Source organism: Paramormyrops kingsleyae, chromosome 17, assembly GCF_048594095.1.
Source record: "Paramormyrops kingsleyae isolate MSU_618 chromosome 17, PKINGS_0.4, whole genome shotgun sequence".
Taxonomy (NCBI): Eukaryota; Metazoa; Chordata; class Actinopteri; order Osteoglossiformes; family Mormyridae; genus Paramormyrops; species Paramormyrops kingsleyae.
Window position 1 is genome coordinate 25,516,393 of NC_132813.1, and position 14,503 is coordinate 25,530,895.

Genomic DNA, 14,503 nt, shown 5'->3' on the forward strand with positions numbered 1-14,503 from the left:
GTGGCAATCCTATTGCAACATGACGACCCACCCCCCACCCAGGAGTGTGACTCACCGAGCCATTGATTAATTCCAGTGAGGCATATCTGACAACACACTCTTATATATAAACCTTATTTGCCCTTCTACATGAGTGTTTGAACAATGTAGTGTTCACATTTGTCCTGCTTATTATGAATGTTAATGTATTTGTATTTTTGCTGAATAGGGGGAAATGGGAAGACCTGGTCTTACAGGTTCTAAAGGGGCTCAGGTGAGCATTACCCTTTATTTAGGGAAATTATTACAAAATAGAGGAATTCATTGAGACTTACTCATTATCTTTTACTCATCTTGATAATTAGGATAATTAGTAACTAAATGCTTCACTACTGTTAATTATCTCTTACTATTAAGTGTGTCCAATTATTTACATTAAGAAAATTTTCCTTTGTTCCATCCAAAATGTTCCCTACCTTGTTTAGGTTATTATCCCTGGTATTTTATAAATTCACTTGTAATCATACACTTGTGTCACATTAGCCAAAGAGTAAGAGTAATTGTTGTTGCTTTTAGCTTGGACATAACTCAAATGTGTTTATTTTTAAAAATTGAGCTGTGCACCAGCATATTGTAGATGAAGCGATTACTCAGGCATTGTACAGCTTCAACAGGTGTTTATTTAATTCTTATTCACATGCAGCACAATATCTTAATTTTTCTGTTTTTTGAGTACTTTATTACAAAATCAAGATAAAGACATGTATCATATTGATAAACAACAAAATCTTTTTGAACAAATGCTTTACGTTTTAAATTAATGTCTATACCGTTCCTAAAGTAAATTTATCAGTTCCTAAAAATTCAATTAAATCTTTTGATTCCTTTTTATAGCTGAGTGTTTAGTGAGGCATTGAATCATTTTATCCTGGTCTGTGCTACAGGGCTCTCCTGGAGAACCGGGATTCGCCGGACAACCTGGGCAGCCGGTGAGCTTTTTCCGTAGTTCCCAGCCCTGATTGCTGGCAGAGTCAATAAATTTGCAAGCACGTGTGAGCTGGCAGTATGAAATGAATTCAGCTAAAATCCACATGCATGCATATAAAATGGCATGTATTTACACTGCGAATTATGCTGGTTGTATTGTATATGACACACTCCTGCTAGTCTGCATTGTTTGAATATATGATTGCATAATTTTGCAGGGAATCCCAGGAAAACCAGGGAAAATGGGACTTCCAGGAGTCCCAGGATGCAATGGGACAAAGGTACATTAATGTGGTTTTCATAGGTCTATAGTGTCTAACCTGATGGTATTATAACCTGCCTGTTGGTATTACATGCACATATCTGCACAAAATATTACCATAGACATGTAAATTTGGTAACTTTTCCACCAGCCAGATTTATAATAACATGCCATTTCTCTAGGGTGACTTGGGATCCCCAGGGTGTATTGGTCCATCTGGATATAAAGGACCTCCTGTAAGTGATGGAGCTGTCAGAGACTCAATTAATCCATAGACTATTGTGTTGGCTAACTGTGTGACATTATTCCTCATTCTCATCATTTATTTTGTAAAGCTGTATGTTTCGTAAAGTGATTAGACTGTCATTGAATGTATCTCTTGCTTATATTTTGAGGGTCCCCGAGGACCAGCTGGACCCAAGGCAGGTTTTTTTGCTTTTGATTTGATTTATTCATTCACTATATTCTCTGTACACAAAACCACTTTTAGACTTTTAACACAGTGGATTATATTTATGAATGTGACTGCTGATTATATGTCTGTGACCTTGAATTGATGCCGTATCCATGGTACTTTGGTGTATGTGTGTGTATTTTTATATATATTTTTCTACTTATTTGTTTATTGGATTTTGTTTGTATAGGGTGCCTGCTATTTCTTTGAAGAAAAACAGGCAGTAAAAGGTGAAGGTGGACTGCCAGGAATAAAGGGGAAAATAGTAAGGGAATCAGCTACAGATTCTGCTGCAATAAACAAATCATTCCATAATGTGTGATTCTGTAAAGGTACTTTTCGTCAGTAGCCCTACTTTTGTGTGTAGCTCTATTTTTCTCTATGATAGGGTCAACCAGGAAATCCCGGCATTCTCGGTGCACGTGGACTGGCAGGGCCATGTGGCAGGACGGTGAGGGGATCTTGTGATTTTATAATAATGTGCAGCTCTAAAACTTGCTTAGATCAAATTTTGAATCTCATATTTCTTATAGGGACCACTGGGACAACCTGGTGCACTAGGAGAAAAGGTGGGGCCCCACAGTTTCTGGGTTGTTTTTCCTCTGTGACCCAATTACATGTACATTTGCACAACTGAAACCTCAGGATATGTGTCTATATATAATTTTAACCATTCTCCAAAAATTTGAAGGGCAAAGAAGGGCGTCCTGGTGCTCCAGGATCTCAAGGGCAGAAAGTAAGTTAAATCTGTTGGCAGTCTAGTCACTCTTACAGTAAATTAACCAGCAGCACTGATTAGTCAATCTTTGTCTATAATAGCATTTATCTCTGATTTCAGTAATAGTGCCACTTCCAACTATAAACGTATTTTACGTTGTACAATAATTTCAGCTTGCGACACTCTTAGCTGTACTTGCTTTTAATATTTACAGGCTTATGACTCTCTAGGGTGCAGCGGTGATAGAGCAGCTAAAAACTGCAGTTTATGTACAATATGAAAAAAGAGTGAATTCTAGTAATTTGGTTTCTTTTTCTAGGGTAGTCAAGGCCCACAGGGGACACCAGGGAAGGAAGGAAAGAAGTTATTCATAGAAGGACACCGAGAACTAAAGGTATACACTGGCACACACGCTAATTTGCACTGTCTTGAAAGAAGCTGGTGGATTGCCTGGAACCAGTTAAAAATTTGTTATATTTAAATTTGCTATATTTATTTGATTCAGGGTGAGCTAGGAGACCCAGGATTCAAGGGCCACCGTGGTAACCCTGTAAGTGCTGCAATCCATATATAACTGAACATTACTTTTTCATTTGTATGTTTTTTGTGTGTGGCAGTCTGTACTAGAGTTGGATGTCTCGAGACCGGTCTTGGTCTCCAGACCACTTTTACACTGTCTTGGTCTTGTCACAGTCTCGACGGTCTATGGTCTCAGTTTTGTCTTGGTCTCGGATCCCTCGGTCTTGTCTTGGTACCGCTGTCTTGGTCTTGTCTCAGATCGACATAGTGGTCGGGAGATTTGGAGCGAAAAGTATCCGACACACAACGTAACGTTGCATAACGCAACACATGGGCGTAAATCCCAGGGGGGACGGAGGGGACATGTGCCCCCCCAGGGTTGTCCCCCCCCAAAAAAATTATAAAAAAAATCGCACTCTCTATTGTGAAAAATATATGTATGTATACCTAAAATAATTGTGTAAGTAGAAAAAAAAAAACAAACACAAAAAATGCATTTAGAAACAGTTGAGTTCCCCCTCCCCTTCCTCACAGTGGTTTGGCCCACTGCCTGCTTTCCCAGTTCATCTCACCTACTGTACACACACGAGTCAGGTGTGTGGCTGCGGCTCAAGTAATGTTGAACTCCAGTAAGTAGGGTATTTTATTCACTTTAAATGAAGCGATTCTCTTTAATGTAGTTGATGCAGACTCTCATAAATTGGTTGCGGCAAAAATGCTGATTACCGATGTAATTTTCCATGAATCTGCTGTATTAGCGATTAAAATATTACTTATCTAGTTAACGTTAGCTTGTTTACAATAGCTTGTTGCGTAGTGCACTGCAACTAACACGCCAAAGCCATTTCCCATGCATTGTTTTATTTGTGACGACTTGGCATAATGTTAACTTAACATTAACGGCCACAATTAGCATATTGTTTAGCTGTGCATTTACTAAATGAGCACAGTGCAGTACAGTTTTGAAAGTAAGTATTACTACATATTTTGTGTGGCTTGGGCCAGGTATGTACTAGGGGAGGCCATGGCCACCCCTTAGATCCATCCCTGGTCCAAGCCACCTCAGTTGTCCCAAAATATGGAGCATGTTCTCCCTGTGTTTGCATTGGCTTTCTCTTCATACTCTGGATCAGACCCGGCGCCACGGGGGTCGTAAGGGGCGTCGCCCCCTCAGAGGGATAATACCGCCCCCTCTGTTAAAATACGCCCTAACTGAACTTTTTTCTTTTTTTTTTTATAAACATATATATATTTTCATTTTAAAAGAGGAATATATAAGTTAGACCACTATAGTTATCTAAAAAATAAGGTCTACGTTTTACATACGTGTCGGTACGTTCTAGACTAGATTTTCAAATCCAGGCACTTGATTGGTCATTTGGGTGAGCGGGAGCAAACTAACTAGTTCATGACTTTGGGTTTTAGCAACTGGAAATATGCTAAGGACACGGCAAAAGGGTTTAACAGACATGCCAATAGTAAAGAATGTCAAACATGCGTGACTTCTTGTAAAGAGAGACAGTTGCCATGTCCTACAGGCAGTGAGATTTCGATCAGCTCTCTCGAAACCGCCTGTATGTCTCTGCCATTGTAGACATTATTGAATTCCTTGTCTCAAATGAATTGCCATTGAGGGGATCCATCGATTCGGTTGATAACCGAGATCAAGCGGGAAGTGGACTTTTTCTGTCTTTGATTACACTTTGAGACAGAACGAAGAGCTTGTCTGGGCTTAAAGTACAGTTCCGAAAAACGCTATTGAGGTATGGTTTAATTTTTAAATGTTTTGGTGTGTTGGCTTGATCGAGAAATATGCACCCACTTGCTTTATGTTTAATGTTAAACATCGCTGCTGTGAAATGGTGTTTGGAACGTACGTTTAGGGTTTGTTAAACAGTAGCGTGTTTGTGTGTGCGATCAAACAGTTATTGTCATGTAGAACTAACAATCGTACAGTGTGCATATTTTGGGAGTTAAATCACCGCCCCCTCTCTGATTTCAATTGCCCCCCAACTTGTTTTCCGCTGGCGCCGGGCCTGCTCTGGATCCCTCCCATTCACATGTCGTGCCTGTGTTTCCTTGATCTTTCTCTGCACATTCTGGATCCCTCCAATTTGCATGTTCTCCCTGCGTTTACGCTGGCTTTCTCCGTATACTCTAGATCTCTCCTATTCGCATGTTCTCCCTGTGTTTTCCCCAGCTTTTGTTGCGTACTCTGGATCCCTCCCATTCGCATGTTCTTTCTGTGTTTACCCCGGCTTTTGCTGCATACTCTGTGTGAGGGCATGCCTTCAGTGTTATATTCTGTTAGGTGTCCAGTTTGAATGTAAAGGTTGTGTGTGTGTATTTTATACCTATATTCCAGATTGGTTCTCCCTTCAACAAATTGCATTCCATCTTTTGCCTCTGCTCCACTTTCAACAAACCCCATTTTATCTTCTTCATTTATCTTCTTCTTGCTCCAGAATTCCAGTGCAGGTCCCATCTTACCTGACATATGTTATCACCTGGAAGTGAATAAAAACAGCATTTAGTCGAAAACACACCACTTCTCTTGCTCATTTCATTTCTGATTGAGAGATGCACTGTATTTACTTACTCCTGGGATTTGAGTTTTGATTACGATTGTTGCTCTTGCCTTTTTTGCAGTCTTGGTTCTATATGTTTGTGCATATGTGCACCAGTTGTAGGGATTCATTGCCCCTATTTTTAGGTGTTAGGTTCAGTTAGAAATGTTTCTTTTCTTTAGTTAGTTGTGGGATTTTGTTTGTTGTTTTGGCATGAGTCCTTCCCAGTGTTAACAACAGTAGACTGTAAATCATCTATCAATACACTGGTCTGTTTCTTTTATATGGCTTGCTGTCTCCTTTTTTACCTCCTTTTTTCACTGTTGCCTCTGCTTAGTCATGCACCCACTCAACGCATCACACAATTCTGCGTGGCTGAACCCTAGACACGGTCCTTACACTACTGAAGATAAGCCCACTGTAACCCCACTTTGGCTAAACAGTTATGGAAAAATACACTTTGGAATTCTTGTACTAGTTTTTTTTGCATCTTTTAGTGTATCCTTGTCTCTCTATATTATTTTTATTTCATTGTCATTATATTTGTGCAGCTTGTAAGTCCATTCTATGATTCATTTCTAAACAGGGTTCACCTGGACATTTCGGGTTAAAGGGAGTAAAAGGTCTTCTGGGAGATTGTGGCCAAGAGGTATTTTTTTCAAACTGATGTGTCATTTGACTAATAAATGCAACATTCCAGTGCCCATAACTTACATGCATGTAATCAACTTTTCATTGGGACAGGGGCCACCTGGGAAGGCAGGAGTGTGTGGGTCCTGTGGTGATTGGGTAAGCTAGCAGATAGACGGCAAATTGTGGACTTTCATAATTTCAGAACAATTTATGCTGTTGTATTCTGCGAGGAGACACTCAGCTCAGAGAGTCAGTCCTTCACTTTGCTGAAAAGATGCTTGTGGTATTTAAATATGTCGTATTGTATAGTAGTGAACAAATTATAATCTAACATACAAAATGGATTTTACTGTATATGTCATGTATCATTCACCTTCAGGATAGACTTATTAAAATGTCACTCACTTTCAGGGATCAAAAGGAGCAAAAGGTTGCACTGGCGAAATAGGGGCACCGGGGGCACCAGTGAGTTTAGACCTAGATGTTTATGAAAAAGTATTCACTTTTATCCAGTGGCTTCTCTGCTGGCTTGTTTTATGGCTAATGCTTTATTACCATTTCTGCAGGGCTACAGAGGAGACTCAGGGCCCACTGGTCTCCCAGGAGAAGTAAGAATTATTCAGATTATTAAAAGCTATTATTTTAACATGTTCATAATATTAAATCCTTCCAAGGAGTTTTACCTTGCCACTGGCCACTTGTCTGGCTTGCTCACTTGGGGGTTTTGGGCAGGAATAATGTGATGTGCTTTGAAACAATGTAATTTTTTGAAAATAAGCTATACAAATTGAATTGAATTGAATTGAATCTAATTGAATCGAACTGAGTTGAGTTAATGGCACCTTTGGGCAGTACATTGCTTTGAACACATTTATACTGACCACACGTATGCACACAGTAGTTATCGTTTCAATAACTGTCATTCAGATCCAACCCACAGCTATGTGTATTGTGATTTAATTTTTAGAGGGTTTTCTGTCTACACAGCTGATTAAGATGCCCAGGTATATTAAAGGAGAGACAGGAATACCTGGATATCCAGGTCTCAAGGGAAAGCAGGGTCATGAAGGTATGTCTGTGCCAAACAGATTAGGAAAGCACACATTCTGCTTTAGTGTTTAAGTGTCAGCCAGGCTGTTAGCAACATAATGTTTTAATGTTATTGTTTTTTATTTTCAGGTTTATGTGGTTTAGCTGGTGCACAAGGCCCGCCAGGTCAGCTCAATACGCATTTCTTTCTTTACTCTTAACAGCAGTTTGTTATGTTCCATACTGCATACTGTAATACACATATGTAATCATAGTTGGGAGGGTTATCTTTGAAATTTATTCTGGTGCAACTACTAAATACCTGTTAAAAAATCTAGTCAGTAACCTAATCCATGAATCACAATATTTAAGTAATGTAACCTGATAGCTTTTCATGACTTTTGGATTGCCTCAATGTCAAATGTGCACATAAACTCAAAAGAAAAGAAATATAAATAAGATCAATTATTCTTCTGTAAGTATTATTTAAGAAAACAGAACAATGTAAGATAATGGAGGTACAAATAAATCATTTCAACATGCTTCTTAGTACATGGCTTAAGAGTGCCCTTAGTATTTTCTTAAGAAAATAGACAGTACAGAAAATCCTCTACATACGAATCTTCAAGATGCGAATACGCGTGTCCAATAAATTAAAAATAGTTTAAACAATTGCAAAATTGAAAATTGTGCCAGAATTTCAAGTTAGTTAAGTTAGTTTCTATCTCTGACACTTGTTTTTGAGGGTTGGGGGGAGGAGAGAGAGGTAGTTGTGCATACGCATTCTTGATACAGTAACGTAGGCTTGCTTGCTAGTGCTAAACAAGATCAACTGATTGAATATAATGGAAAAAAATATCTCTCAGTGGTTGGTTGTTAAAATGCACCCAAAATCAATAACAAAAATACAAATATTAACTTTTAAAAGCATTTTCTTATGTAAATATTTTCTGTAGGACTTGAAGAGAGAGAGGTAGGCTAGCTCAATAATGGTAAACAGTGAGATCAGCTCACGGAAAACAATGCAATATAAAATAAATCTCAGTTGTTTCTTGTTAAAGTATACCACAATTCTATAAAAAAAAATACAAATATTAACTTAAAAAGGCATTTTCTTATGTTCGAACAGCTGTATTTATATATGTTTTTGACTTGAGGGTTGGAGATTGGAATGTCTTCAACTGGATGCCTAAGCTAATTTTGTTGGATTTGTGACATTTGGACTTACAAACCCGCTCTCGGAGTGAAACTGGTTCATATCTTGGGGACTTTTAACTATGGCAGCCAATTCTTTGCTTAGACCTGTATGTTATGTCATGGGTTTTAAATAACTTACTAGACTGTTGTCACTATTTACGATCAAAACAATGTGAAAAGAAAATATTATTCTAATAATAGAGGTAGCTAGCTAGTTTACATGGACAACCATAGCTAACTAACTAGCGAGCTGTAGCACTGCTCATATGAATTAAAAAAAAGAAAAACATTGTCCTGTATAGCATTAGGGCATTTCATAATTTAATATCACCTACCAAACAGTTAATGAAACCACAGTGGAATGAGTGGATAACTGGTATTGACAAAAATTTGTATTGGCCTTTGATAAATTTAATAAGAAACATCTTACATTGCATGAGATTTTGTGTTTTGCCATCAATTCTTTTTTATATCTGGATTCCGTGATTCCATCTGTTTTCCACGTCGCAGAAATCATAGGGCTCTACATGCCTATATTGCCTATAATATAAGAAACATTGCAACATGAAGATGTGCGACTGCAACGATGCAAATAATGGTGAAATTTCAATATCTCGATACAGTGAAAGCATATTTGCAGTGGCTGAATGTTAAATGATTCATGTAGAAGGAGAGTAATGTCTTACGAGAGGTGTTGTCTCCGTGTGTTGTGTATACAGAAAATCATTTTTCATTTAAAAAAATATTCAAGTTTAATACTATAAGTGTAATAATCCTATTTCTTTTCTAAATTTAACGTGTCATGCAAGAATGGAATAGCTGGGCCACTAATCTTATCTTACTGATCTTTATTAAACTATCTTGAATGCTCTCTACAATAGAGTCGTGGCCAAAAGTTTTGAGAATGACAGAAGTATTGATTTACACAAAGTTTGTTGCTTCACTGTTTGTAGATCTTATTGTCAAATGTTTCTATGGTATACTGAAGTATAATTACAAGTATTTCATAAGTGTCAAAAGCTTTTATTGACAATTACATTAAGTTTATGCAAAGAGTCAATATTTGCAGTGTTGGCCCTTCTTTTTCAAGACCTCTGCAATTCACCCTGCCATGCTGTCAATCAACTTCTGGGCAAAATCCTGACTGATGGCAGTCCATTCTTGCATAATCAGTGCTTAGTGATTCTGACAGTGAGTTTGTCAGAATTTGTCGGTTTTTGTTTGTTCACCTTTTGAGGATTGACCACAAGTTCTCAATGGGATTAAGGTCTGGGGAGTTTCCTGGCCATGGACCCAAAATGTCCCCTAAGCCACTTAGTTATCACTTTTGCCTCATGGCACGGTGCTCCATCATGCTGGAAAAGGCATTGTTCATCACCATGTCCTTTGCTGCCCTTCTTGACACCAGGCCATCCTTCAGAAGTCTTCACCTCTCTGTGCGTGCAAATGCAGTTACACCTGTCTTATGCCATTCCTGAGCAAACTCTGTACTGGTGGTGACCCGATCCCGCAGCTGAATCGACTTTAGGAGACAGTTCTGGTGCTTGCTGGACTTTCTTGGGCAATCTGAAGCCTTCTTCACAACAATCAAATCTCTCTCCTTGAAGTTCTTGATGATCCAATAAATGGTTCATTTAGGTGCAATCTTACTAGCAGCAATATGCTTGCCTGTGAAGCCCTTTTTGTGCAAAGCAACAATGACTGCATGTTTCCCTGCAGATAACCATGGTTTACAGAGGCAGAACAATGATTTCAAGCACCACCCTGCTTTTAAAGCATCCAGTCTGCTATTCTAACTCAATCAGCCTGACAGAGTGATCTCCAGCCTGGGCCTCATCAACACTGTCACCTGTGTTAATGAGAGAATCACTAAAATGATATCAGCAGGTCCTTTTGTGGCAGGGCTGAAATGCACTGGAAATGAGTTTTTTGGGATTAAGTTCATTTTCATGGCAAAGAAGGACTTAATTGCAATTAATACCAATTCATCTGGTCACTCTTCATAACATTCTAGAGTACATGCAAATTGGCATTATAAAAACCGAGGCAGCAGTTTGTGAAAATTAATATTTGTGTCATTCTCAAAACTTTTGGCCATGGCTGTACACTCTTCATCAGCCATCAACTGTATTCCTGCCAACCAACACCCATGAGAAAGGGTAATGTGACATGCACAATACCAAAATGAAACTGGCCCATAAAAACACATTACAACTCACTCCTTTTTGAGAATTATAATTCCTTCATTAACCTATTCTTTGCCCAACCCATACCAATATATTCCCCAACTAATTATAGCTGTCCTCCTATATTACTCACTCAAATGGACACTCATTAAAACTCAAAATGAGACACTAGATGTGAGTCAATTACATTGGCCGTTTACTTAAAACAATATGTTATTTCCATTTTTAAATCTTTTACACAAGAAATAATATCAAGCTAAAACTGTTACCAATTAAAACTGCAATATGGGGATTACTTTTGCTGTTCTACCCCAAAGGAGTCTATTTCAGATGTCATAAAAGTGCTTGGGTGGTCTTATCAGTCTTCCACTGGATGAAGTTCTAAATGAAGTTTAGTGAACAACAACTTTAGTTCCAGCTTGGAGACCAACCTGAAATTTTCCCTCACTGTTAGATGTGATCCATCATGTATAGACTGGAATTGTTTATGGTTTCTAGGAGGACAGCACTTCTTCCGTCTGCACCCATTAAGATCGTAGCTCTGGTGTTTTATTTACCACAACTGCATGGATTTTCTAACCTTTTTCAAATCCAGTTTAAGCAGGACTTTCTGTTTCACCAGTCACCAGGTCTGGTAGGGTTTGAGCTGAGTGTCTCCTGTTATGGAAGAACTTTTTTGCTGCCTTGTCTTTCTTTACTACTGTCTCGCGCTTGACACAGTCAGGCAGAAAATCGTATTTATAGCATGTCAGCAGCTGATTGGGGCAGACCCCTGTGGCAGTAATGGGGATTGCTTGGCAGCACATTAGTACCAGGTGACAGTCTGGCTGGTAGAGGATACATTTCTGCCTGGACCACCTGGATCTCCCTGGGGGACCACCTGGATCTCCCTGGGGGAAATGTGGGCTGGACGTTGTGTGACGGGAATCATAGTCATGACTGAACTGCTGGAATTTGGTTCCATTGTTGAAGACTAGCTCCCAGGGAACACCCCAATTAAAGGCTGTCTTCAAATGAGCTATCTCTATGAGTAGTTAACCACCACTATCAGATAAGTTCTATCAGTCAGTTTACACAAACCTGCACAAAGAATCAGGAGGCAGAGTAGTAGCAATAAGGGACTCTTTCCTTTGAACTGATCCGTGAGCTCTGCAGAATGAGCATATTAAGATCTTCTTGTTAATGTTTTCCACTATGCCAGGCCACCCCATTGTCATTTTTGCTCTTTCCCTGCACTTGGTGGAGCCCCGATGTAGTTCTTGAATTCTGTTAAGAATTTCTTCATACATTATTGCTGGGATGATAATCCTGTCACATGGGCCATGTTTCCATTTTCTATTTTTGAATATTGCTGAATTATTTTGGATGTAATTAATCATGTTTCCACCTTGCCTATGTGTCAAACTTCTGCCCCACAGCATGCCACATTATACACCATAAATGTATATATTCAGGCTGAATTTCATAGATCTTTTTGAAACTTCCCAGGAACACAGGATCTGGTGCCTACTTCATTTTGAGACAAATCATACAAATATTGAAGCAGTGCCCCATAATTACAGCAAAGAGAAAAGAAAGTTCAGATATTTGATCTTGTTAATGCAATAAATCTAAAAGTATTTGGCAGATTTTTTCCCAGTTTTAAGACAAATTGCATGAGTGAAGATATTAGATGAGCACAAAAGAAAAGATGACCGCAGACGTCATTTTACTTTGCAGATATGTATTATTACACATTTATATGTGTTATAAATAGTATTATTATTTTAATTTCACAGATATGTTACAGTCAGAGAAAAAATTATTTGAACCCCTGCTGATTTTGTAAGTTTGCCCACTAACAAAGAAATGATCAGTCTATAATTGCAATGGTAGGTTTATTTGAACAATGGGAGACAGAACAAGAACAAAAAAATTCAGAAAAATGCATTTCAAAAAAGTTAGAAATTAATTTGCATTTTCATGAATGAAATAAGTATTTGATCCCCTATCAATCAGCAAGATTTCTGGCTCCCAGGTTTATTTTATACAGGTAAGGAGCTGACATTGGGAGCCTTCTCAACTTGTTACCTGTTAAAATACACCTGTTCATAGAAGCAATCAATCTATCCAGATTCCAAACTCTGCACCATGGCCAAGACCAAAGAGCTTTCCAAGGATGTCAGGAACAAGATTGTGGACCTACACAAGGCTGGATTGGGCTACAAGACCATCGCCAAGCAGCTGGGTGAGAAGCTAACAACAGTTGGTGTGATTATTTGCAAATGGAAGAACCATAAAATAACTGCCAATCTCCCTCGGTCTGGAGCTCCATGCAAGATCTCACCTCGTGGAGTTTCAATGATAATGAGAACGGTGTGGAACCAGCCCAGAACTATTCGGAAGGACCTTTTCAATGATCTCAAGGCAGCTGGTACCATAATTACCAAGAAAACAGTTGGTAACACACTATGCCGTGAAGGGCTGAAATCCTGCAGTGCCCGCCAGGTCCCCCTGCTCAAGAAAGCACATGAACAGGCCGGTTTGAAGTTTGCCACTGAAGATCTAAATGATTCAGAGGAGGACTGGGTGAAAGTGTTGTGGTCAGATAAGACCAAAATCGAGCTCTTTGGCATCAACTCAACTCGCCATGTTTGAGGTTTGCAGACGATATTGATGGTCTAGCAGGTACAGAAGAAGAACTAGGAGCGCTAGTAGGGCACCTTGACAAAACCTCAGCTGCATACGGAATGGAAATAAATGCAGAGAAAACCAAGCTGATGACGAACAACCGCAAAGGCATCAGTTTGGACATCAGGATCGGTGGCGAGAAGTTGGAAACTGTCAACAGCTTCAAATACCTTGGAGCAATGGTCACCAATGAAGGATTTAAAACCCGAAGTACTTGCCAGAATCGCACAGGCAACAGCAGCATTGGCAAAGCTGAAACCTATCTGTCGATTTGAAAACTCTGAAATAATTCTGCAAACCTGAGATTGTAAATTTGGGTTTTAAAATGAATCCTGAATTAAAGCTTGAAAGCCAGATTCGGACAGTGGTTAGATCTAGCTTCTTTCACCTGAGGCAGCTAGCCAAAATTAAGCACTTTCTTGCACGACAGCACTTTGAAACAGTAATCCATGCCTTTGTAACCACTTGGCTGGATTACTGCAATGCACTTTATTCTGGGGTGAGTCAGTCCTCTATTTCTCGACTGCAGCTTGTTCAAAATGCTGCTGCACGTCTTTTAACTGGCACTCACAAATATGAGCATGTCACCCCGGTTCTAAGTTCTCTTCACTGGCTGCCTGTGCATTTTAGGATCCAATTTAAATTGCTTTTATTTGTTTATAAGTGTCTGTCTGGTGTTGCCCCTCTGTACCTCTCTGAGCTCCTCCATCCATATACACCTTCTCGGTCTCTCAGGTCGGCTGACCAGCTCCTTCTGAGTGTGCCTAGGACTAGTCAGAAGATCAGAGGGGATCGGGCTTTTGCAGTGGTAGCACCTAAATTGTGGAATGAGCTGCCTTTATATGTCAGACAAGCATCCTCTACATCTGTTTTTAAATCACTTCTCAAAACACATTTGTTCACTTTGGCCTTTGGTACAGCATGACATGTTGACATCTTTAATTTGTTTTTAATTTAATTCATTTTTATTTTATTATTTTTATTTTATTTTATTTATTTTAATTTTAATGTATTTTAGATGTGATTTTTAAGTTTATTTTTGACATTCTTATTCTGATACACTTGTAGCACTTTGGTCAACTTCGTTGTGTGAAAAGTGCTTTATAAATAAAGTTGCCAAGATAGGAATATTATACACAGCTCAAAAATCAGATTGATGCAATCCCTGGTTATCTCAATCTTCCTGTATGCCTGTGAGTCTTGGACTCTGACAGCGGAACTTGAAAGAAGAATACAATCTACTGAAATTAGGTGTTTCTGAAGACTTTCCTACAAAGATCACATCACAAATGAAACAGTGCA

General features: G+C 38.9%; 1 protein-coding gene across 4 annotated transcripts in view; it reads left to right on the top strand.

Moving 5' to 3' along the window:
* Positions 1 to 14,503, top strand: part of col4a3 (collagen, type IV, alpha 3) — a 119,732-nt gene that overhangs the window by 26,079 nt on the left and 79,150 nt on the right. For all 4 annotated transcript variants that reach the window (XR_011983387.1, XM_072701760.1, XM_072701761.1 and 1 more), the window contains 17 exons: positions 209 to 253; positions 924 to 968; positions 1,185 to 1,247; positions 1,411 to 1,464; positions 1,624 to 1,650; positions 1,873 to 1,947; positions 2,071 to 2,133; positions 2,216 to 2,251; positions 2,374 to 2,418; positions 2,720 to 2,794; positions 2,906 to 2,950; positions 6,073 to 6,135; positions 6,231 to 6,275; positions 6,531 to 6,584; positions 6,686 to 6,727; positions 7,107 to 7,188; positions 7,299 to 7,334. Coding sequence is in view for 3 of the 4 variants with exons in the window: in XM_072701760.1 (XP_072557861.1) it covers positions 209 to 253; positions 924 to 968; positions 1,185 to 1,247; positions 1,411 to 1,464; positions 1,624 to 1,650; positions 1,873 to 1,947; positions 2,071 to 2,133; positions 2,216 to 2,251; positions 2,374 to 2,418; positions 2,720 to 2,794; positions 2,906 to 2,950; positions 6,073 to 6,135; positions 6,231 to 6,275; positions 6,531 to 6,584; positions 6,686 to 6,727; positions 7,107 to 7,188; positions 7,299 to 7,334 (895 nt within the window). In the remaining variant the exon portion in view is untranslated. The remainder of the gene's footprint in view (positions 1 to 208; positions 254 to 923; positions 969 to 1,184; positions 1,248 to 1,410; positions 1,465 to 1,623; positions 1,651 to 1,872; positions 1,948 to 2,070; positions 2,134 to 2,215; positions 2,252 to 2,373; positions 2,419 to 2,719; positions 2,795 to 2,905; positions 2,951 to 6,072; positions 6,136 to 6,230; positions 6,276 to 6,530; positions 6,585 to 6,685; positions 6,728 to 7,106; positions 7,189 to 7,298; positions 7,335 to 14,503) is intronic.